Source organism: Pezoporus wallicus, unplaced genomic scaffold (genome assembly GCF_028554395.1).
Source record: "Pezoporus wallicus isolate ANWC-B61680 ecotype Strahan unplaced genomic scaffold, APGP_CSIRO_Pwel_v1 contig_3568, whole genome shotgun sequence".
In the NCBI taxonomy this organism is placed as follows: Eukaryota; Metazoa; Chordata; class Aves; order Psittaciformes; family Psittacidae; genus Pezoporus; species Pezoporus wallicus.
The window spans coordinates 3,027,904-3,050,186 of record NW_026637826.1 but is presented as its reverse complement, the minus strand read 5'-3'; the positions used below and the strand labels follow the sequence as shown (position 1 = coordinate 3,050,186).

The 22,283-nt window shown below is 59.4% G+C and overlaps 2 protein-coding genes across 2 annotated transcripts; one reads left to right on the top strand and one right to left on the bottom strand.

Moving 5' to 3' along the window:
- Positions 1–621: 621 nt before the first annotated feature.
- On the top strand, positions 622–15,218 carry GNAI2 (G protein subunit alpha i2). Its single transcript, XM_057407822.1, has 9 exons — positions 622–806; positions 9,100–9,142; positions 9,319–9,460; positions 9,809–9,969; positions 12,284–12,412; positions 13,548–13,677; positions 13,915–14,068; positions 14,475–14,682; positions 14,803–15,218. The coding sequence occupies exons 1-8, from the start codon at positions 689–691 to the stop codon at positions 14,663–14,665; spliced, it is 1,068 nt and encodes a 355-aa protein (XP_057263805.1). The 5' UTR covers positions 622–688; the 3' UTR covers positions 14,666–14,682; positions 14,803–15,218.
- A 1,299-nt stretch (positions 15,219–16,517) lies between these two features.
- On the bottom strand, positions 16,518–19,830 carry GNAT1 (G protein subunit alpha transducin 1). The gene is made up of 8 exons (XM_057407854.1): positions 19,520–19,830; positions 18,217–18,259; positions 17,910–18,051; positions 17,680–17,837; positions 17,474–17,602; positions 17,261–17,390; positions 17,021–17,174; positions 16,518–16,802 (listed from the first exon to the last, which is right to left on the bottom strand). Exons 1-8 carry the CDS (start codon positions 19,623–19,625, stop codon positions 16,612–16,614), a joined length of 1,053 nt encoding a protein of 350 aa, XP_057263837.1. The 5' UTR covers positions 19,626–19,830; the 3' UTR covers positions 16,518–16,611.
- Positions 19,831–22,283: the final 2,453 nt, after the last annotated feature.

Below are 22,283 nucleotides of genomic sequence, written 5' to 3'. Positions count from 1 at the left end.
ATGGAGTGAGGTAGGCTTCCTGGGCACGGGCGAGCCCCGCGGGACACTGTCACAGCTGGGCACCCTCCTTGGGCTGCCTGGGGTGTCCAGTTCACAAGAGAGCATCCTGGGAGCTGGGTACCCCCTGCCATGGGCGATGGCTGCCTCAGGGGTGCTCCATCCCTTGTTGTGGACATCCCCAGCCCTGGCACCCACCGAGGGGCTCCCTCCTCTGGCAGCCTGGCACAAGGGTCCCCAGGGGCTGAGCCCCTTCACCAGCAAGGGGATGAAAACATCCCAAGATGGGAGCCACCAGCCTGTGACACCCCGTCCCCACAGCAGGTGGCCCTGAGGCACAGCATTACCCCGCACGGCTGGCCCCAGGGCTGCACCCACCCCTGTGCACCCAAAGGACCCCGGTCCCAAGACGCAGCACCCACGCTCCGTCTCCCTCCCCATGTCTGTACCAGGGCACACGGCGGCCCCGCTCGCCCCATGAACCCATCGCCCCGCGACCCCCGGTCCCGGCCGCTCCGTGCCGGTGCCCAGCGCGGCCGCCTGGGGGCCGATCCCGCCGAAAAGGGACGAGGCCCCGCCCCATCAGGCCTCGCCCTCCCCGGCCCCGCCCCCAGACCCCGCCCGTCCTGGCCCCGCCCCGCGGCGGCGCGCAGGCCAGACCGGGGGCGCGCAGGCAGCCGCGGCCGCCGCCATGGGCTGCACCGTGAGCGCCGAGGACAAGGCGGCCGCCGAGCGATCCCGCATGATCGACAAGAACCTGCGGGAGGACGGCGAGAAGGCGGCGCGGGAGGTGAAGCTGCTGCTGCTGGGTGAGACCCTTGGGATCCACCTAACGGGACACGGCCGGCCCGGCCCGGTCCTTCCGGAACCGAGACCCTGGGCACCAGCCCGCGAGGCTGCGGCCCCGCCCCGGGGTTCCACCAGTAATGTGGTGCTGGACCCAGCCCAGCCCTCGGGTTTTCCCCCCTCCGCAGTGGGGTGTCGGCCCATCGATCTCTCAGGGAGTAGGGTGCCCGCCCTCCCCCCCCCCCCCAGGCTTCCGGGTTTCCCCCAGAAGTGGTGTGCTGGCCCCACAACAGGCTTTGGGGCTCCGCACAGGAATGGGGTGTGGAGCCCATCTCAGGCGCAGGGGTCCCACCAGGAGTGGGGTGCTGGTCCTGCAGCAGGCCTTGGGGATCCCTCTGCAGAGGGGTACCAGCCCCACCCCTGCCTGCGGGGCTCCCCTGAAGTTGGGTGCCAGCCCCACCCCACTGTGGTTCCATCCCCGCACCCCACCGGCATCCAGACTGACACGTCCCTTTGGGCACAGTTAGGGACATTTCCACCCTCCCGCTGGCTGGGACCCCCTGTCTTGCCTGCATGACCCCCAGCTGCCTGGCCATGCCAGGGAGGGATCCTCCATGGACTTGCCTTGCTCTGGCCTCAGACTGGCTGGGGCAGAGGTAATGGGTCCAGCCGAGCCCCTCTATCCCACTGTCGCCCTCCCCTCGCCATGGAGTGATGGGGAGCTCGGGCAGCAAGCTCGGTCCCACACGCTGCCCACAGTGGGCAGGAGCCTGTGCAGCCCACGGGTGCTCTGCCCCACGGACACCTGATTTTCATAGCGATAACGGGCCGCTTGCACTCTTCAAAGCGGCCCCACAATGCTGCTGTGGGCGTTCACAGACCTGCCCTGCGCCTGCAGGCAAGGCAGTTGCTTATTTACTTTATTATTTTTCTTAATGACTCCCAGTTGGGTTTTTAAATTCCTTTTCCGAAATTCCCAGGGAGAGCCTCGCTCCTGGTGTGACGTGGGGCTCTCACAGCACCCTGGGGCAGCGAGACCCGGGATGGGCACGGAAATCCCGGCTGCTGCCAGGGCAGCGCTGGCAGAAAATGTCTTTCGGCTCGTCACTGCCATCGGCAGAGGAAGCTGCCGGCAGCAGGAAGTCAGCCGAAATCCGGCAGCCCTTTATTTGCTCAACCCCTGCCTGCCTTGAGAAATACGTAATTAACGCCCTGAACCGCTCGTTTAACGGAGCACTGAGGGGTTTTGGGGTTTATTCTTATTTCAGCCTTGGCGTGAGTGGTGCCAGAGCAGGACCTGTCAGGGGGGGCTGTGCCATTGAGGGGGGTCTGGCTGCTTATACAAGCTCGCTGACCTGCTTGTTTCCGGGGAGGGGTGGGTGCCGGTGCAGTGAAACCCCATGGGGTTCACTTGGGGAAACACGTGGTCCCCCTTTGCAGTGAGCTGCTCCTGTGCCGGGCCTTGATGCTGGCTTGGCAGCTCTTGAAATAATGGTGCTAAGGGATGTAGCTGGGCAGGGGGGTTGGCACCTCCTTCCCATGGGGCTCCAGGGGCCGGACAGGATGGGCGTCATCATCCCAGTGCTGCCGGCATTGGGGTGTCCGGCTGGCTGGTGCTGAGCATCTCTGAGAGGACAGGGGCTCCCGGTTGGCAAGGATCACAGTATGGGCTGGCGCAGTATGGGCTGGCCAGCCCACATCCCTTTCCCGTGTCCTGCTCTCTAGAGAAGTAGAGGCAGGAGGAGGATGGCGGGTGCACTCTTTCTGTCGAGGCCAGCATTTACAAGCGGTATTTCTGATCTCAGTTGGTTTCTAAAGCCAAAAATAGTGTGAAATGGCTCTTCTAAATTATTTTTTTATGTTTATTTTTTCCCCTCGCAGGTGTTCAGGTGTAAGTAGTGCTGGATCCTTGGGTCACATTGGCCTGTTTCCAAGCCCAGCTGTGGCTGGAAAATCCTCCTGAGACGGGAGAGAATGCCTGGAGTTGGGGCCAGTGTTGCTCTACATGGCGATGCGGTGCCTGCTCTTCCTATCACCTGATTTTTTCCCCCCTAGCTGGAGGAAGCTTTGAGGAGAACTAGGGCTTCACATGAGCCCAGCAGGTGCTTTTTGGTAAGCACCACAGCTCTTAGGCACTCTTAGCAAGGCAGAGCTTCTCAGCCCTCCCTCAGGGCTGCAGCACTCCTGCATCCTCCAGAAATAGGGGGGAAAAATTAGGGAGAAAAAAATATAAGAAGAAAAATAGCTTCACCCTTTGTGCCTAATTGGCCTGTGGCACAAAGAGGAGAAGGCTTTTCCAAGCACCGCATGGGTTTTGCCGGCCCTTGGAGCTTCTGGTGCAGCCGGCAGGATGCGGTGTGGGTGAAGAGCTCTGGGCTTGGTGTGCAGCGGGGTGGCAGTGCAAGTATAGAACCATGCTGCGCACCGGCACCATGCAGGGCTTGGGGCTGATCAGTACAGCCACCTTGGCTCAGTGCTGATGCCTTTCCTCCACCATGGTGGGCAAGCTGGAGAGGGATGATGTATGCTGTCAGTGTGGTGGGGCAGGTAGGACCCCCAGTGGTGCATGGCACTGTAAGTGTGGGCCAGCACCTCCTGTCCTTGCCTGCAGGTTTTCCTCTGCCGTTTGCCAGCTCTGAAATAGTTACATGCATATAGTTTGAAGCTTCAGTCTCTGATGGGGAGAACACCCAAACAAGGCAACCCCCCCATCCCTGTGGCTGGAAACCAACAGCCTCCCAAGGTTTTGGTGCTGGGAGAGGCCAGGAGCCATCAGTGGCATCTGGAGCATCCACCCTGTGCAGCAACGCTGCCAGTAGCTCCCAGTGCCGCTGTTGGCTCTTTGACATCACCATGGCTCAAACCACTGGAGTCGCTGGCTGTAAGTAGAACTTGGGTTCTGCCCAGCCCAGCTCCTGCTTGCTGGTGCTGGGATGCTCTGGGGGGATGAAGAATCAGTGCAGGCAAGCAGTTGCCTCATTTAAAGGCCCTAATTCTGTATTTTCCTTTGGAGGATTACGAAAGTGAAAGGATTTCTTGGCTGCTCGGGGAGCATTAGAGGCTGTGAAGATGCCTAGGACAGGGATGGTGCTTTTGGGTTGATCGTGTTGATCCGCAGTGGTTTTTAGTGCTGGAGGTGCAAACCCTGGGGTGAGGATGCTCCCCTCGCACCCACCTGGACTGACTCGCACAGGAGTAAGTCTCGCCTGTAGGAGATCCTGCCTGGGTGAGCTGTAGCCGGGGCAAGGGTGGCCGGGGCAGGGCTCAACAGCTTTATATATTTGGGGTATTTTTGAGGCTTGCATAAAAATAGAGGAAGGGAGGGACCAGCTGCGCCTTTCAGTGGCTGCGGTGCCCGGCTCTGCCCTGGCCTCGCGTGTGAGCGCTTATTCTGCTGCACTTTGTCCTGCCTTGGGGTTTTGGTTTTGTGCTCCTGCCCCAGCCCAGGGTGTGGGAAGGGGATCAGCTCCTCCCTTCGGTGGGGACACTGAAGGGTCCCAGGGGTGTTTCTGGCCACAAAGCAGGAGGTGTCATGTAGCAGGGAAGAGCTTGGTGTTCACATGGGTTGAGATGGGATGGAAGGAGCACAGCACCCAGGCCCTGAGACAGGACAACTTGGTGTCCCTGCTGGTGATGTCCCAGATGCAGGCAGCTGCCCTCCAGTCCGGGATGAATGCTTAGGCTTTGCACAGGAGAGGCAGCAGATGCGTATATTTAGTATAGAATTGTATGTGTATGCATTAGAAAAATATTTCATTCTTTTATATGTATTCCTTTTTTGTGTATATATGTTGCTCCTTTTTATGGAGTAGTATATAAATTGCTTTTTGTATATATATTTAAAAGCATATGTATATATTGCTTTACCCATATAGAGAGCTTTACAGAGGGTCTTCCATGGGCTTTGCCCACCTAGGGCTGTGGGTGCCAGGCTAATTGAGTGCCTCAGTGCCATTGCTGGAGCCGGAGCTGGCCTGGCCTCTCTGCAGCTACCGGGTTTCCTGCTCCGGGATGGAGCACGGGTTTCCGGGCCAGAGGCCGGCTGAATCACCAGAGCTGGGGAGCTGAGTAATCCTGGCGGAAAACCCAGGCGGGGGGAGTAGGGTGCGGGTGAGCCCCCGCCCATCAGGGTGGGATGAGGGGATGGTGGCACTCCGGCACAGAGTCATAGTCCTGCTGGGGGCAGCTCTCCAGCACGGGCTGCGCTGGAGCCACCCCAGTGTTTGGTGGGAGAATGTGGGGACCGTGGTGTGTCTGTGCTGGAACAGCCGGGGCTGACCTGGTGGGTGACAGTCTTCAGGAGACCTCTTTTCTAGGGATGAGAAAATTGATGCCGGTAACCTGAAATGTGTGCGGGAGGAGGGGACAGCGCGATGCTGAGCCCTTTAGGGGGCCCTTCCCCACCACCCCAGTGCTGGCACAGCCAGCGTGGGGAGCGAGGGCTCAGAAGTGGCTGGTGCCAGCCGAAGTGGGGAGAGAGGGAGAGACCACTGCAGCTATGGCAGGGACAGAAACAGAGCAGCAAAGTTCTAGGATTCCTGGAAAAAGCCCAGCACAAGGATAGTTTTGTCCAGCTCGTGAACACCAGCGGCCCTTGTCAGCACCTGGGGTGCATTTGCTGTGCTCCCCATGGGAAATCATCCCCAGCCCACCTCCTCCTCCCCCCGTACTCCAAATGTCCTTCCCGCTGCTGAATTATTTCTACTTCTTTTATTTCTGTGGGGTTTTTTTCTGTGTCTCCATCTGCTGTCTTGGACAGGGGGGTTCAGACCTCCCTGGTGCCCCCTAATTTTTGGGGGTCCTGCTTGGGGACGTGGCATCCCACCGTGCGCAAATGCGCAGGCTCCTCCTGGGAAGCGGCCAGCCCTGTGCCGGAACGGGATGGCCCCTGGGAAAAACGCCCTGTGTCGCTGTGGGGTTTTAAAAAAACACGATTGTTTTTACAGCAATTTTCCATCTATTTTGGGTAGGAAGGAAAATGTCAAGGGGAATCTCTTCTGATTATTACTGTTTGAGTCTTTAGGGTAACTCTGCTTTTAACGCACCTTTGAAAGTCTTGTTTGATGGCAGAGACCCCACAGGTGCCTAGATAGCCACCCCATGAGGGTGTCTGTCCTGCTCGGAAGAGGATCGGTGGGTTTGTCCAGAAGTAAAAACCATTCATAAATCCATGCTCAAGTAATAGCTCCTGTTTGCCAGGCTGGGAAAACTTTCCAGCACATTCACTGAGGATGGGACTGTGGGTGCTGGGGATGGCTCCGGACCCAGTGGTGGATGGAATTCCAGCTTCTCCCCTGTAATAAGGAAAATTTTCCAGCTGTACATCGCTTCCATCCACGCCTGGATATTTGAAAGCATAAAACAGGATGGTGCCATGCGGCAAGATGGAAAATTCCCTCTCAGCAATGCGGGGTGAGGTGGACCCCAAAACCTGTGACCAGCTGCTTAAATATATGGTGTTAAATATATACTGACCAGAAATATATTGCATGTATCACGTTAAGTCTGTGCTGGCCGGAAAGCATCTTAAATTGTGGGATGCAAAATATATGTTGGCTAAATAAATGTTTCGCCAGTGGATTAACGGGGAGCTTTGGAGCCAGGCAGCTGCTTCTTTTAAATTGTTGAAGATTATTTTTAACAGAAAAAGGGGGAAATCAGCCCAAGAGAGAGCTCTCCTCCTGTTTTTGACGGGTGCAGCTCTGGGAATGAGGCAGGAAGGGTGCACAGGGCTGGAGGAAGCCCGGATGAGGGGTCAGCCCATGGTGGGGGCTCTCCATCCTACCCAATGCCTGGCCAGCATGGGGGGGTGGAGGATGACGTGAAACCCCATGCGCTGCCTGTCTCCTGCCTGGATTGGGCAGGAGGGTGGAAGTGGCAGCTGGCGCCCTGCCCGCGGATTGTTTTGGGGCTGAATGGACGGCAGCTGGGGTTTTCCGGGGATTGGAAACCCTTCCCCTCTGCTATGCTCAATGGGGGGGCTGGGAAGGGTCCCCCCTGCGCTGTGCTGGGTGGGATTTGCAGGTGCTGGGGCACCCATTGGGCCTGGCAGTGTTGGCGGTGGCAATTCCCTGGCCCCTTCGTTAGGCAAAGATGATGATTTGAAAGGGAAATTGGAGGGGGAGGATACCAACTACTGCCTCCCTGGCTTCTGCTGGGCTCTGGCAGGGCAGCTGCAGGGTGTTAAAGATTCAGGCCTGAATTTCTGCTCACCACAAGCATGCGGGCGTGCTCCCGGCAGTGAGCAGAGGTGCTGGCCTGAGCTAGGAGGGCAATGGCACAGCTGCCTTCTAGCCAGGAGCTGTAGGGGAAGTTTGAGAGGCAAATGACTGGCCTTGGTGACTCCTGCCCTCCTGCTGACTGTCACCCTGCTGCGGGCAGACAGGAGGTCCCAGACGGGTTGTACCCTCCTGGGCAGGGAGCAAACGTCAGGCAGGGCAGGAGATTGGGGGACAACTGGCACCTCACCCCAGGGATGCTTATAAGCAAGGTTCTGCCTTGCTACATGCCTCAGTTTCCCTGTCTGGGCACCGAGCCCGGCGGTGCAGGGTTGGTGTTGTCAGAAACCACAGGTATTTAGTGGAAAAAATGAAGGGATAGGCGGAAATGCTTCCCCCTGCTGCTCCCAGCTCCAGGCAGGAATTGCCAGCACTGACCATGGACACTGTCCGGGCTGTGCCGGGTGCCGTGTCAGCAAGCTGGGGGTGCTGGTGCAGACCAGGGCTGCTGGAGAGCCCTGGCCATGCTGAACACTCACCCTGGGCTGAGCAGAGCCTGTCCCTCAGCAGATGTAGCATGGAGACCATGGAGCGGGTGTTCCTGGCAATAAATGTAGGGTCTGTGTAGCCCCAGTACGGCCTCAGCCTCAGGGGGCTCCATGCCCTGAGCAGTGTCCATGGGGTACATGCTCATCGCCAGGGCTGCATTTACGCTGGTGGCACAGGCAGAAAGCGTTTGCTCCCTGCCGCCATGTCTCGGCTGGCATGACAGGCTGTTTGTCCTGGTTAATTTTAGCATAATCTGATTTTTTATATATATATTTATTATTTTTTTCTAAACTCCTCTGTAATCTCTCTCCCCTCTCTGTGGCTGTGCCAGTGCGGCTCTGCCTGGGGCCTCCAATAAGGGCAGCTCCATGGCTGAGGGCAGCCACGGGACCTACCAAGGGGGACGGGAGAGAACTTGGAGATTGACTTGGTGTGGGGGGAATCCCCTGGGATTTGCACCCAGGGGCAGGGATGATGCTGGTCCCTGGTCGAAGGGGTCTTGTCCTGCTGGGGGTCTCAGGGCGAAGTGAGCCTGATGCTCGTCCATCTTGGTGTCACTCCCTGCCTGGAGAGAGGACAAGCGGCCTGCACTGTCTCTTTCAGCTTCCCCTTTGAGCTTCCCCTTTCTTGCAGCCGGGGTGACTTTGCTCTTTCCTGCTCCCAGCCTGGGGAGGGAGGGCTGGGTTGGGACCTGCACATCGCCTCTGTGGGGGTGATGTCCCCAGGGGGGACAGGATGGTGGAGCGGGAGCCTGAGGCACCCTGGCTGTCCCCTCTGAGCCCTGGCCTCCAGTGTTCGAATGCTGAGGAATAAATCCACCCTGGAAGCCATCGGCTTTCTCTGCTGGCAGCCACCTCCGCAGCCAGGCTGGGGACCTGGCAGGCTGGGAAGTGCTCACTGAAAAGCAGCCCGGGGGTGGCTGATCCTGCCGGGAGCCTCTCGAGCACTGGCGGAGGTGGCAGCTTCTTCCTGTGCTCCCTGGAGTCCCTGGCTTTGGGTGCCCAGCCCCCTGCCCGTACCTGGTGGCACCAGCATCCTGTGTCCTGGCTGCTGCCAGTTCCAGCTGTGGGCATGTGGCAAGGCTGACATTCCATTGTCCTCTGGCACAGTAGGGATGCAGATGTGGTTTGGTATATGGCAGCTAAGCTCAGGCTCTGCCTGGAGCTGGGATGGCAGGTGATGGGCATTGCAGGGCATTCCCAAGCTCAGCTGAAGCTGGGGCTGTCCGCTGTCTTGGCTGCAGTGTTCTGACACCACAGGGCAAACATTAGTGCTTTGGTGCCATGTTCCTGGCTTGGAGCTGGTGTCATTTCTTCCCTATGGGAGCTATTGCAAAATCTCCCCTAGGCTCCCCTTTTCCTCCCCCTTTCCTGGCTCTGCTGTTCCCAGTACCCATCCAGACCCTTGCTCTGGCCAATGCTGGGAGATCTCCTCCAGTGGCTGAAGCTGCTGCTGCCCTCCCTCCCAGGGCTGGGTGGTCCCAGTAGTGTGGGGATCCCAGCTTTGGGCAGCACCTCACTGCTCCTCTCCCCTTCTTGTTTCTCCGCAGGTGCTGGCGAGTCTGGGAAGAGCACCATCGTCAAACAGATGAAGTGAGTGTCCCTGCGGCTGACACCGCAGAGACCCCAGCCACGGGCTCTGAAACCGGTGGCAGCTGAGGAAAGTTCCCCTCTGCAGCATCAGTGCTGCTGCAGAGCATGGGGAGGGAGCAGCACCATGGGGTGCCCCATGGAGGGCTGACCTTGCCTGTGTCTCTTCCCTGCCCCAGAATCATCCATGAGGATGGCTACTCTGAGGAGGAGTGCCGGCAGTACAAAGCTGTGGTCTACAGCAACACCATCCAGTCCATCATGGCTATCATCAAGGCGATGGGGAACCTGCAGATTGACTTTGGAGACTCCTCCAGAGCGGTGAGTGCCCTGCTCCCAGTGCGCCTGGCAGGGCTTGGGGGTCCCAAAGCTGGATCAGGATTAGGGTGGTCCTGCTCAAGCTCTGCTGTTCCCTTGCTGGACGTGACCTCCTGTCTTTGGTGTTGAGGAAGGGGGCACCCAAAGCATAATCCATAGGTGGCTACCCTGGCACGGCCCCTGGTGGGTGCAGAGGTGGGGGTCCATTGCTTCCCTTTTGTCTCATCCCCATCTGGAGCTTCTGCCTTGCCATCTGGGTGGGACACGGTGGGCTCCAGCCAAATCCTTTGGGGCAAAGTGAGTTTTGATAACCCTGTGCCAATGCTTTATCCCTGTTTTTTTTCCCTTCAGGATGATGCTCGGCAGCTGTTTGCACTCTCCTGCACTGCTGAGGAGCAGGGCATCATGCCAGAAGACCTGGCCAGTGTGATCCGGAGGCTGTGGGCTGACAATGGAGTCCAGGCTTGTTTTAACCGCTCCCGAGAGTACCAGCTGAATGACTCTGCTGCCTAGTGAGTACCCTGGCTCCTCTCCCCAGGCCCTGCAGGCTGTGGAGCTTTTATTGAGCAACAGAAAATCCTTCAGGGGCTGCTGTTCCCCATCACCTCAGGGGCTGGTGCTGCCCCTTCCCACCCGGCGCTGGGGCTGAGCCAGAGCAGAACTGGGAAGGCGGATGTTTCGAAAGCTGTTTCCTCCTCTGGCAGGGTGCTGCGTCCCGCAGGAGGGGGGCACCGGGGCCCCCCCCTCCTGCCACTGCTCTGCACCCACTGCCTTTCCTGGGGTTTGCTCTCCCCTGTTGTCCCTGACATGGCTTCCCCCATGTGAGCAGAGCCAGGGGTACTGCCTGTCCTCATGGCCCTTCATAGGCATGAAGACAAAAAAAAGCTCCAGAGAGGGCACTGGGGACCCGTGTGTGTGAACAGGATAAGAAGGATGCACAAGAGGCTTTTCATCTTAACTGAGTTTATATGGAAAGACTTGGCATTATGCTAGTGTACTAGCCAGCAAGCTCGAGTTTAGGTGGATAAATTGCCTGCATCTGGTTGGGTTTATCCCTGAAGAGATTTAATAAATATGTTAATCTACCTAAAATATGGTTGCTGGAGAGGGTGGTGTGGCCAGGGCTGTATTGAGCTTGTATGGTGTCCTCCTACCCTGTCTGCCTAGATCCTTTGTGGTGAAGCAGTGCCATAGGGAGCTTGTGGTGCGCCAAGAAAACACCATTAAGGCTGGTCCCGCTGGGGTGTAAGCGTCCTTGGGACTCGCCACTGCTTTGTCCCCTGTGTGCCAGCCCAGTTGTCCCCGCTGGCACTGTTGGGTCCCTCTTCTGCATTGAGGTCACTGGGGGTAAGAGGCAGAGGAAAGGTCCTGGCAAGCAATGACCCCAGAGAAGCTCCCACCAGCTCTTTGCTCCAGCATCCACGGTTTTCTTTTGCTGCTGCCTGACCCCCACCCGCCCTCCCTGGTCCCTGTCCTGCTCAGTGTCATCGTCCCACAGCCGGCAGTGGCATGGGTGCTGGTTTGGAGGCAGGAGGGACCTGGCAGCTGCCTGGCAGCTTGTAGGCACAGTCTGAGTAGATACATCTGCAAGGTGCCTGCAAGCTGAGTATCACTATAAATGCATGTATGGTGTGTTTGGCACATTGCAGGGGTTGCGCAAGCATGACTTAAAAGCCCCTCCAGCCCCCCAGAGATGCTGGTGCAGTAATCGATGCCCTGTCAATCCCTGTGGGGATGGTGCTGTGCCTGTGGTGCCACTGGCACAGGGCACCCAGGGTTTGAGGAGCCCTGTGCCGTGCCCAGCACACAGCCTGTCTGTACCCCTGCCTTCTTTGCAGCCACTTGAGGTAGCTGGAGCTCAGGGTGCCCGGTGGGCGCTCACTGGCACCCTGGGTGGGTGTATGGTCCGAGTGCCGCCGGCGCTGTGCAGCCCTGCTGCAGTGTTTCCTGTTTTTTGTCAGCCAGAGGCCGTGTGTGTTTCCGGCTGTTTTCAAGCTGTTCCACACAGCCCCATGCCGGTCCCCCCGCCCTTGCACCCACCGTGGGGTCCCAGGGCACCTACAGCTCTGGCTTTGATCCGGCTCACTGAAGGGTTTCCTGGGAGCTGGCCAACAGCCGTGCTGCCATTGGAGCCAGGGATCCCTGTGGCTTTGCGAGCTGTAATCTGCCTTTCACCAGATTACAGGGCTGCAAATGCCTTTAATTAACACAAGCCTAATGTGCTTAAAGGAGCCTGTTTATAGTAACCCAATTAAATCAACGTGAGCTGGAGAAATTGAAACTTGCCTTGATTCTCCCAGCAACCCTCAGGTGGTCCCAATGTTGGGAACCAAACCCCACTGCTGGTGACTGGGCTCTGACAGGGCCAGGGCAGGCAGTGCTACCCCGGGGGGGCTCAGGATGGACGACAGCCCCCCAGCCACACTGCTCCCTGTCTCTCCTGCCTCCCGCTTCCTCCCAGGATGCCGTCCCTTTGTGTTTTGTGACTATAAATGGCCCGGCGCCATCGATTGTTTCCGCCGGCGCTGTGGCTGGTTGCCATAGCACTGAATACTTTCCTCTCACCATTTCCCCTGTGCAAACAGCCGGGGAAATGGGGGGAGCCCCCCAGCCCTGGCTGCATCCCCCTGTCACCCCAGGAGCTGGCAGGGCTCTGGGGTGACCCCAGGGTGCCGATGGGGTCCACTGTGCTCAGCGCTGCCCACTCTGAATGGTTGATGCTAGGGTCTATGGAAAGGGTGGCCTGGTGTGGGAATGCCCCATGGGATTCGAGTGGGTTGTAACCCATGGTCTAGCTTCCACAGCGCCTTTCTGCTCCCTCGCCAGCTACCTGAATGACCTGGAGCGGATAGCCCGTGTTGACTACATCCCCACCCAGCAGGATGTGCTGCGCACCAGGGTGAAGACCACCGGCATCGTGGAGACCCACTTCACCTTCAAGGACCTGCACTTCAAGTATGTCTGACCCTTTCCCTTTTTCCTTTCCAAGGCAAGAAATCCCTCCCTCCCTGTGCTGGGTTGGATCCTGCTTGCACTGACTCCCCCTGGGTTTGCTCGTGGCGAGAGCTGTGGCCTCGGAGTGAGCGGAAACTGCTGAAATAGCTGGAGCAGCCTCAAAAACGCCTTGCAGGGCTCATCCAGGGGCCAGATCCAGCCTCGGGCAGGAGGGGGAAGTGGGAAGGAATCCTCTGTGTGCCTGATGCTGCTTCTGCTGTGGGAAGGGCGCTGGGCATGAGCCGGGGGTCTCTGTGTTGGGCAGTGACCCTGCTGCCTGCTGGCATACTGGGTTGCTATCCACTGAAAACCCATGGGAAATAGCCAGAGCTCCAGTTTCCGAGGCAAAGAGCTGGCACTGTGCACATTCCGGGGAATTTAGTCACTTGGCAATGGAGCTGCTGGCAGAAAGATCTGCAGGGGTCCTCTCTGGTTGTGGGGGGCAGCGGGGACCCCTCTGCCACCCTGGTGGGATGGAAGCACTTGGCTGTGCATCGACAGGGCAGTGCTTTGGAGGTGGTGGGAAGGATGGTCCAGGGGAATGTGGCGTATCCAGGGGGCATAGCAGTGAAGAAGCCTTGCTGCCAGCCAGACAGTTGGCAGTGGACATAGTGCTGCTGGTGGGCTTTTCTCTGTGGATGCAGAGCATCCTCTGCCGCCTGCAGCAGGAGAGACTCGCAGTGCACTGGGATCATCCCCTGAGTCCTTGCACTTCTTGTGATCCTGCTGAGCCTGCAGCCTCTTGGCCAAGCACCGCAGCTCCGCTTGGTCCAAGATCTAAAGCAAAATCCCACAGCACCTGCTCCAGAGTAGAACTCCAAGAGCATCTACTGGAGCCATGACACCCCTGGGAAAGGTGGCCTGATCCTGCTCTGGCTTATAGTGGGGATTTGGTCCCAGACACCCTGCTGTCCCTGGGATGGGCAGTGGGTGCTGAGCAGATCCACAGCACCAGCAAAGTCCCTGGGGAAGAGACACCATTCTCTGCCTGCTCCAGTGCCACTCCTGCTCCAGGAAGCTGGGGAAACTGAGGCAGGGTGCAGGTGAGAGCAGTGCTGGATGTGCTGCCCATCACCACACCACCTCCCTGCCCCAGGATGTTCGATGTGGGGGGCCAGCGCTCGGAACGGAAGAAGTGGATCCACTGCTTTGAGGGGGTGACAGCCATCATTTTCTGCGTGGCCCTGAGTGCCTATGACCTGGTGCTGGCTGAAGACGAGGAGATGGTGAGTCGAGGCAGATGGAGTGGGTATTGTGAGCCATCCCATCCTTGTGGGGCAGGGGGAGCACCCCCTCCTCAGGTGGTCACCAGTGCTCTGGCCAGTGTGGCCCAAGTCTTGCAGGGCCATCAGCATCCCCTGCCTGGGCTGACAGGAATGTGGGGAGGTGGCAGGTTGGTCAGCAGTAGGGTGGGAGCTGCTTGGGGTTTCCTGCCCTGCTCAGGCTGCTGTTTTCCCTGCCAGAACCGGATGCACGAGAGCATGAAGCTGTTTGACAGCATCTGCAACAATAAGTGGTTCACGGACACATCCATCATCCTCTTCCTCAACAAGAAAGACCTCTTTGAGGAGAAGATCATGCACAGCCCCCTCACCATCTGCTTCCCTGAGTACACAGGTACCACCAGGACCCTTGGTGCTCCCCCAAAGGGCACCTTGGCAATAAGACAAGGTGGTGCAAAAGCACTAGGCAGTCTCTTGCCTGGGTTGTGTAGCACGCGATGCTGGGGATGGATATGGTGGCTTTCCTGTGTCTGGGAAGTGGTGTGCTGGGGCAGTGGTGGAGTGCAGTGGTGTTTGGGGTGACCCAGGGTATGGGGAAAGATGGGCACATGACACAAGGGGAAGCAGCCCTTGGGGGGGTTTAGCTGAGGCTCAGTGTGCCTGGGGAGCATCAGTTCAGCATCAGAGCAGTGGCTGAGCTGGTGTGGGGAGCTAAGCCAAGCCCAAACCCTTTGGGTGCTGGTGGCAGGGGGGATGTCCCTGGGGGACTGTGGGGCATCCCAGTGTGTGCTCCTCCCCAGGGGCCAACAAGTACGACGAGGCGGCCAGCTACATCCAGAGCAAGTTTGAGGACCTGAACAAGCGGAAGGACACCAAGGAGATCTACACCCACTTCACTTGTGCCACCGACACCAAGAACGTGCAGTTTGTCTTTGATGCCGTCACTGACGTCATCATCAAAAACAACCTGAAGGACTGCGGGCTCTTCTGAGCGCCGGTGCTGCCTAGGTGCGTGCTGGTCCCAGTAGGGCCAATTGGGGTGGCCACAGAGCATCCTGTCCTGCTGTATCACCAGCTGGGGGTGCCCGTGCCCCTCATCCCATCCACTCACCCCTTGCTCTCTTCTAGGACCCCTGGGCCCGCCGCTGAAGGAAGGACCATGCCGCCCCCCACTCCTGCTTCTCTTCGGATTCATCCCTCTGCCCCCACCCCACAAAGAGACTTTTGGGTGCCAGCGCAGTGGCAGGGCCTGTGTCCCCCCTGCTGCCTGTGTTTGTCCCCCACCACCTTCCTCCTCCTTGCCGGCGTCACCCTTCCCGGGGTAAACGAGGTTTTAATCTTGGTTTTTAAGCCCTGAACCCTCCCACCCCTCTGTCCATGCCCTCCGTGCCCCCTGTTGATGTGCTCCGAGCCCTGGCGCTCTCTCTGTTTACATTGCAAGTGTTGCTGGCATGGGGAGGGGACACGGGGGTCACCTCACGGATGCCCACCCGGCCAAAAACACGATGATGACATTCCTTTGGGTAGACCAGAAAAGAAAGGCACCCCCCCACCCCCCAAACCCATGCAAAAAAAAACACACCACAGCGGCTGGGGCCAGGTTGCTTTTTAAAGAAACCTTTTTACCAAACTATTTAAAAGCGTCGAGTGCTATGTGGTGGCAGCATCCTCCACGGCCAGCCCACCCCCAACCGTGTGCCTTGGGGGGGGTCCCGCACCCCACCCCACCTCACTGCGCATCAACACTGCCCAAGGGGCGGGCAGGGGGTGCTGCCGCTGCCTGTATCCCCCCATCCCCTTCTTTCTAAGCCTAGTTTCGTAGGGCTAGCTGTTGCATAGGGTGAGGAGAGCCTGCTGTACAGTGGCCCGTGCTGCCTCCCCCCCAGCCCGGGGGCCCCCTCAGCCGGTGCCTGCGGCCTTGCTTTTCCCACAGGGTGTTTTACCGAATTGTTCACATGGTTTGAAATAATAAAATGTAGAAAGGAAAAAAAAAAAAAAAACCAACAATGTATGTAGTGGTACCCCCCTACCTGTGACCGATCATAGGGTGGGGGCTGGGGGGGCCCGGACTGGAAGAGGGGCATGGGGCGGGCTGGCATTACGCCGGGGCTCAGCAGCATCCCCTGGGTGTGGGAGGTGAGGGCAGCAGTGGGGCCCTTGAGAGAGAGCTGGGACATTGCCGGGGGTCTGAGCTGATGGGGGACCGTGACCACCCCTTGCCCCTGCAGCAGGGGGATGGTGGCATTCCGGGAGCTCCAGTACCTGTGACCTCAAGGGGGATCTAGCACCCGTTGCACCCAGGATTCCATAGGGACACCGAGGTCCATGGGGCACCCATGAACAAAGAGTAGCCCCCAGAATCAAGGGGTTTCTGGAGACCCTCGGCTCCAGGGGGCACCCAGGAACTGCCAGCACCCTGCAGCACCTGAGAGACCCCCCCCCCAGTACCTCCCAGCTGCAAAGGGTACCCGGGGACGTCCGGCACCCAAAGGATCTCTGAGCTCCCTTTAGCTCCAAGGGGTATCAGGGACCCCCAATAGCACCCCAAGGGACCCCAAAGGACCCCCAACACCCCTGGGGGCACTGGCTCCAAGGGGCACTCAGGGACCCTCATCACCCAGTAGTCCGCAACTCCAAGAGATACCTAATGGATCCCCAGTGCCTAAGGGATCCCCAGTACCCCCCAGCTCCATGGGGTACCCAGGGACCCACAGCACCCAGCACCACTGAGTGCCCTGTGACGGTGGCTGGTGGGAGGACAGACAAGGAGGGGAAGTGGGGCTGTGCCCCCCCTCCCCCCCCGGGGTGTCTCTGGGGCTGAGCCAGTCAAATCCCAGGGGTTTGGGGCAAGTGGAGGTGGGGTGGGGGCAGCAGTGGGGCTGGACCCCCAGGGGAATGGGGAGGCCGGGGCTGGGGAGGGAGCACTGGACCTGGGGCTCAGAAGAGCCCGCAGTCCTTGAGGTTCTCCTTGATGATGATGTCGGTGACGGCATCGAAGACGAACTTGACGTTCTCAGTATCAGTGGCGCAGGTCATGTGGGAATAGATTTCCTTCACATCCCGCCGCATGTTCAGCTCCAGGAACTGCAGCTTGATGTAGTTGCCCGCGTCCTCGTAGGTGTTGGGACCTGATGGCGCAGCAGTGAGCTGAGTCCCCTCCCCATGGAGTGTCACCGAGCACTCCCCCCGGCCGACCAAACTGTGCTTGGTTCATGAGCAAGGGTAGAGCAGCACCACTGCGTGGGGTGCTGAGGACACCTGGTGGGTGTCTGCTGAAGGGTGCTGGCACCCAAGCCTTCACCAACCACCCACTTGCACCCGATGCAGCAGCCGCTGGCACGCTCACCGTCATAGTCGGGGAAGCAGATGCTGAGGTGGGCCTTCTTGATCTTCTCCAGGAAGACGTCCTTCTTGTTGAGGAACAGGACGATGGAGGTGGTGGCAAAGTAGCGGTGGTTGCAGATGCTATTGAAGAGGTGAAGGCTCTCGTGCATGCGGTTCTGTGGAGGGACACAGCCCCATGGTGACTCCCATGTCATGACAGGGACAAAGCAGAGGGGGGTGTGGGACGGTGAGCCATCCTCACCACTTCGTCATCCTCCACCAGGACCATGTCGTAGGCGCTGAGGGCCGCAATGAAGATGATGCAGGTCACCCCCTCGAAGCAGTGGATCCACTTCTTACGCTCCGAGCGCTGGCCCCCCACATCAAACATCCTGGGCAGGACAAGGATGGGGTCAGCACACACCCCCTCCCCGACACCACCTGACACCAGCCCTCGCTGGGGGCTTGGTCCCACCTGAAGTTGAGGTCTTTGAAGGAGAACTGGGTCTCGATGATGCCGGTGGTCTTGACACGGGAGCGCAGCACATCCTGCTCCGTGGGGACATAGCCAGGGGTCACCAGGCGCTCCAGGTCTGACAGGTAGCTGACCGGGCACACGGTGGGCATGAGACATGGGTCAGTACCCCCAGACCCCTCCCCACATTCCTCCACCCCACGTACTAGCCAGCCGAGTCATTGAGCTGGTACTCGGAGGCACGGTCGAAGCAGGCTTGGATGCCTGCGTCCTTCCAGAGCCGCCCAATGATGTCTGACATCTCCTTGGGCATGGTGCCCTCCTCAATGGTGTCTGAGAGGTGCAGCAGCTTGCGGGCATCATCCTACCAGAGACAGGGCCTCAGTGGGCTGGGGGACCAGGAGGACCCTCCTGCCCAGCCTGGGGTGCTCCTCACCTGGCGAGCTGTGTCCCCATACTGGATGTTGAGGGTGGACATGGCCCGCACGATGGCCAGCATGGATTGCAGTGTGTTGCTGTAGATGATGGCGATGAACTCCAGGCATTCCTCCAGTGAGTAACCATCCTGGTGGATAATCCTGGTCAGGGAGGAAAACATGGGGCTGAGCTGGGCACCCATGGGTACAGCATGGGGCTGGTGCCATGGGTCTGAGCCAGGCACTAAGGAGTGGGTACACCCCGTGGCTGTGGCATGGGGAAGAGCTGGGCATGGTGAGCACCAAGTGTCACCCCTTGGCACTTACTTCATCTGCTTGACAATGGTGCTCTTCCCTGACTCACCTGCACCTGAGGGGACAAAACACAGGTCATGGCAGTCCTGGTTGCACAGACACCCCTGTGCTGGGGCTTCTGATGCTGGGCAGGACTGAGGACACTGGTGGCAATGCCAGGTCCATGGCTCAGGCAGGGGCATTACAGCCTGGTGCCAGCGGGCATTAAGGTTGGGCTGAGCTGCTGTGGTTAATGGGATCTGCAACAGCTCAGCCGGGACGTGCTTGGGGACCCAACGGAGGATATGGGGACACGGTGGCATCATAACCCCACCACCCATCACCCCATGCCCTAGGCCTGTGGCTGCACAGGGAGATGAGCCCTGGGCTGGAAGGCCAGTGATGGTCCTGATGGCACCACCATGTCCAGGGTACCCCGTCCTCAGGCACCACTGGGGCAACTGGGAGGGACTGGGAGGGACTCACAGTACTGTGGGGCTGCAGGGACATACACAGAGTGCTGGTGTGGGCTGCATGAGGGTGCCTAGGAGGAGGGGGGGAGCTGGGGGGTGGTATTGGTGCTCGGGGGGGCTGGGGGGTGGGGGTGGTGAAGTCTCTTGAGATGGGTTGGTTGGGCTTTGAGGGACCTGGGAGTGGGGGAATACTGAGTGGGCTGGTTGGGTTTGGGAGATGCCTAGAAGAGGAGGGATCACAGGTTGGGCTGATGAGATGGGTTGTTGGGTTTGGGGAGCCTGGCAGGGTGTGTGTGTGTGTGTGTGTGTACTGTTGAGAGAGCTGCTGAGATGAGCTGGTTATGGGGAGCCCGGGAATGGGGAGCTGGTGGGGTGGGCTGGTTGGGCTTACAGGTTCCGTGGGAGTGAGGAAACATTAAGGGGCTGTTAGGGTGAACTGGTTGGGTTTAGGGGTGCTGGGGGTGTCAGGAAAACAGGAGAATATTAAGGTGGGCTGGTTGGATTTAAGGGTGCTGGAGCATCAGGGGAAACACTGGGTGGGCTGTTGAGGTGGGTTTAGGACTGCCTGGGTGGTGAGGGTGCTGTTGGGGTAGGCTGGTTAGATTTAAGGGTGCTGGGGGAGTCAGGGAAACATTAGATAGGCTGTTGGGTTTAGGGCTGCTGTTGGGATGGGCTAGTTGGGTTTAGGGGTGTCAGAAGGTGCCAGAGGACAGTTGGTTGGGCTATTTGGTTTAGGGGGGCTGTTGGGGAGGCCTGGTTGGGTTGAGGGGTGCCAGGAGGTGTCAGAGGACCATAGGGAAGGCTGTGAGGGTAAGGTGCACAAAGGATGGGTATCTCCCCCAGGGTGCTGTCCCCCTCCATACCCAGCAGCAGCAGCTTTACGGTCCTGGCATCCTTCTCAGCATCCTCCTTGAGCTTCTTCTCCAGTTCCCGGGAGTGCTTCTCCTCAGCGCTGGCCCCGGCGCCCATCCTCGGCCCCACGGCCCTGTGGCTCACCCGATCCTTGGAGGTCAGTACCAGGATGGGCAGCGAGCTCCAGCCCCGCGCCGCCTCCAGCACCAGCCTCCCTGTGCCTGCTGCCACCAGCCACCAATGTGGGCCAAGGACGGGGCCAAGGTCCCCAGGGGCCACCCGGCTGGTGCTGCTCTCAGCACCCGGGCTTAAGCCAGATGCCCCCCCCGCGCCCTCTCCAGATAAAGCCCCTTCAATCTGCAGTAGGCTGAGCTCAGCAATCCCAGGTTCCTGGTGTCAGCACTTCTGCCTGCAGGGGCGCAAGGCAGCCAGCCCCCTCTTTGCCCCAACCCTGCGGCTAGGGCAGTGATCCCCCAGACATCCCTGGGGATGTGGGACCCCCACCCAGCTCCATTTCTGCTGTGGGGTTGGAGCTGAGGTGGGTCTGATGGGGACTGGCAGTGAGTGGAAAGGTTCCCATTGACCCAGCTCACACTGGTCAACCCTAGTGCTGGGCCAGTGCCCACAGCTCCCCATAGTAACCCATCACAGTGTCCCCAGGGGCACCCACCAGTGATTGGATGTCAGCCCCGGTCACCCCACCCTGTGTCCCCAGAGCTCCTTACAAGACACTCCACCAATGTCCCCAGCCCTCCTGTGTGCACTCAGTGTCCCCAGCCACCCACCAATACACTTCCAGAGCCACCAGGCCAGCACAGTGTCATCCTCTGAGCGTTCCCAGGTACAGTATCCTCAGGGATGCCTGAACACCCTCCCCATGGTCTCCGAGTTCCTCCTGAGTAACACTGCTCAGTATCTCAAGGAGAAATCACACTCATCCCAGTGTCCCCAAGCAATCCCAGTCGTGCCCTTCAGTGTCCTCAGGACATACACACACCCCCTAAAGCCTGCCCCAGAGGCAGCCCAGTGCCACCCGCTTGCTCCCGCACCAACCAAGGTGACCACCCTAGTGTTGCCAGTGCCCCGTCCCGGTGTCTTTATGACACCAGTTCCTCCCTCCCATGTCCCCAGCGCCCACCATTGCCACTGTGGGCACCCCATTAAGACTCAGAGTCTCCAGGGACACCCCAGTAACCTCCCAGTGTCCCCAGATCCTGGCAGGACTCCCCCAATGTCGCCAGTACAGCCCAGCGCCGCCTTGCGCAGACACCCGCCCCGTCCCCGGTCCCCCCATTGCAGCTGCAACACCACAATTGGCCGCCAGAGGGAGAAAGGACCCAGGGCAGCGCCCGCCGCACCGCCCTGCACCCCGCAGCGTGCCCGGTGCTGCCCCAAGTAGAGCTCTGCACCCTAGAGCTCATTACCAGTCTCCCACTCCATGCTCCCGGTAACACCAAGTACTGACTCCAAGTACCAAATCCTAATGCCTCAGGACTTCTCCTCGTGCTCCCAATACCAACCTCCAGTGTCCCAGTACTACCTCCACTATAGCTCAGAGGAGCCTAGCACCACCCCCATTGCCCCCTGTACCAACCAAAACGTTCCCAGTACAGCCCAGTATCACCCAGTACCACTCCCAGTGCTCCCTGTAGAGTGTCCCACTGTCCCATGCCCCTACTACCCCCAAGTAGCGGCTCCCAGTATCAAATCCTAGTGCTCCAGTACTTCCCCAGTGCTCGCAGCGCTGACTGTGAGTGCCCCCAGTGCCTTCAGTAGCACCCAGCACTGGCCCAGCGTACCCCTGACACCCAGGTAGTACCACCCAGTACTGCCACCTCCCAGTGCCCCCCAGCACCCAGTGATTCCAGCTTCCCAATGGTCCCAGTGCTACCCTCTCTCCTGCCCGGCCCCAGCCCAGTGCTCTGCCCTCCCGGCAGGGCTCAGCAGCAGCGTTAAGGAATAACAGGATGGGGGCAGCAGCAGCATCCCGACAGAGCACACGAGGCCCCACGTCTGTCCCAAAGCCAGTGTTTATTTGGGGGACACTTGCTCAGCCCTGGCCACCCCTGTGTTTCCCATGTACAACTATTTACACCCCCACCCCCACCCCCCCCCGCGCCTGGGTGCCCCGAGGGGCAGGCTGATGGATGGGTGCCCCAAACATCTGTGGGCACTGGTGCCAAAGTGCCCATATCTGCTCGAGGTCCTACCCTGGTGCAGGCCCTTCTCTTTCCCTTCCCCACACAAAGACCCTGGCTGAGCCCCCACTGTGGCATGGACTCCTGGATTCTGCCTAAAGTGCCCCACTAAGCCTGCAAGGAGGGGGACTAGGCCACACACCCTGCCCCACAGACCCCTTCTCCTAGGCTTGCCTGGTGGGCTGCAGCTCCCCCACGGAAAGCACTTGCTCCTCAATAACCAGGTAGGGAAACTGAGGCACGAAGCTTCAAGGGTCATGCCCAGCTTGCACAGGCAGACCTTGTCCAATGCTCCCTCCCCCCTGCCTCCCCCCCAGATGGGGTTTGTCGCTCCTTCCGCAGAGCATCACCTGCTCCCACAGCAGCACCTCCAACCCCTACATGGGCCATTCCTCACCTGTGGGATGACAGCGGCTACAGTGCCGAGTGGTCTCAGCACACCAGGATCCTGGGGCAGGAAGGAAGACAGTGATGGTGGCTGCTGCCAGCCGGGGGTCCCTGCTCCTCCTTGGGGCTGAGAGGGGGGTCACATCACCCCAGTGACTATATACAACCTACAAATAAATACCCCCTCCCA

Excerpts from the sequence above, each read along its gene's own strand:
- GNAI2 (XM_057407822.1), top strand. The coding sequence starts at position 689 with ATGGGCTGCACCGTGAGCGCCGAGGACAAGGCGGCCGCCGAGCGATCC. Across the intron at positions 13,678-13,914 it reads TGGCTGAAGACGAGGAGATG|AACCGGATGCACGAGAGCAT; the intron begins GTGAGTCGAGGC and ends TTTCCCTGCCAG. Across the intron at positions 14,069-14,474 it reads CTGCTTCCCTGAGTACACAG|GGGCCAACAAGTACGACGAG; the intron begins GTACCACCAGGA and ends GCTCCTCCCCAG.
- GNAT1 (XM_057407854.1), bottom strand. The coding sequence starts at position 19,625 with ATGGGCGCCGGGGCCAGCGCTGAGGAGAAGCACTCCCGGGAACTGGAG. Across the intron at positions 17,838-17,909 it reads ATGGGGACACAGCTCGCCAG|GATGATGCCCGCAAGCTGCT; the intron begins GTGAGGAGCACC and ends TGTCTCTGGTAG. Across the intron at positions 17,603-17,679 it reads CTCAATGACTCGGCTGGCTA|CTACCTGTCAGACCTGGAGC; the intron begins GTACGTGGGGTG and ends GTGCCCGGTCAG.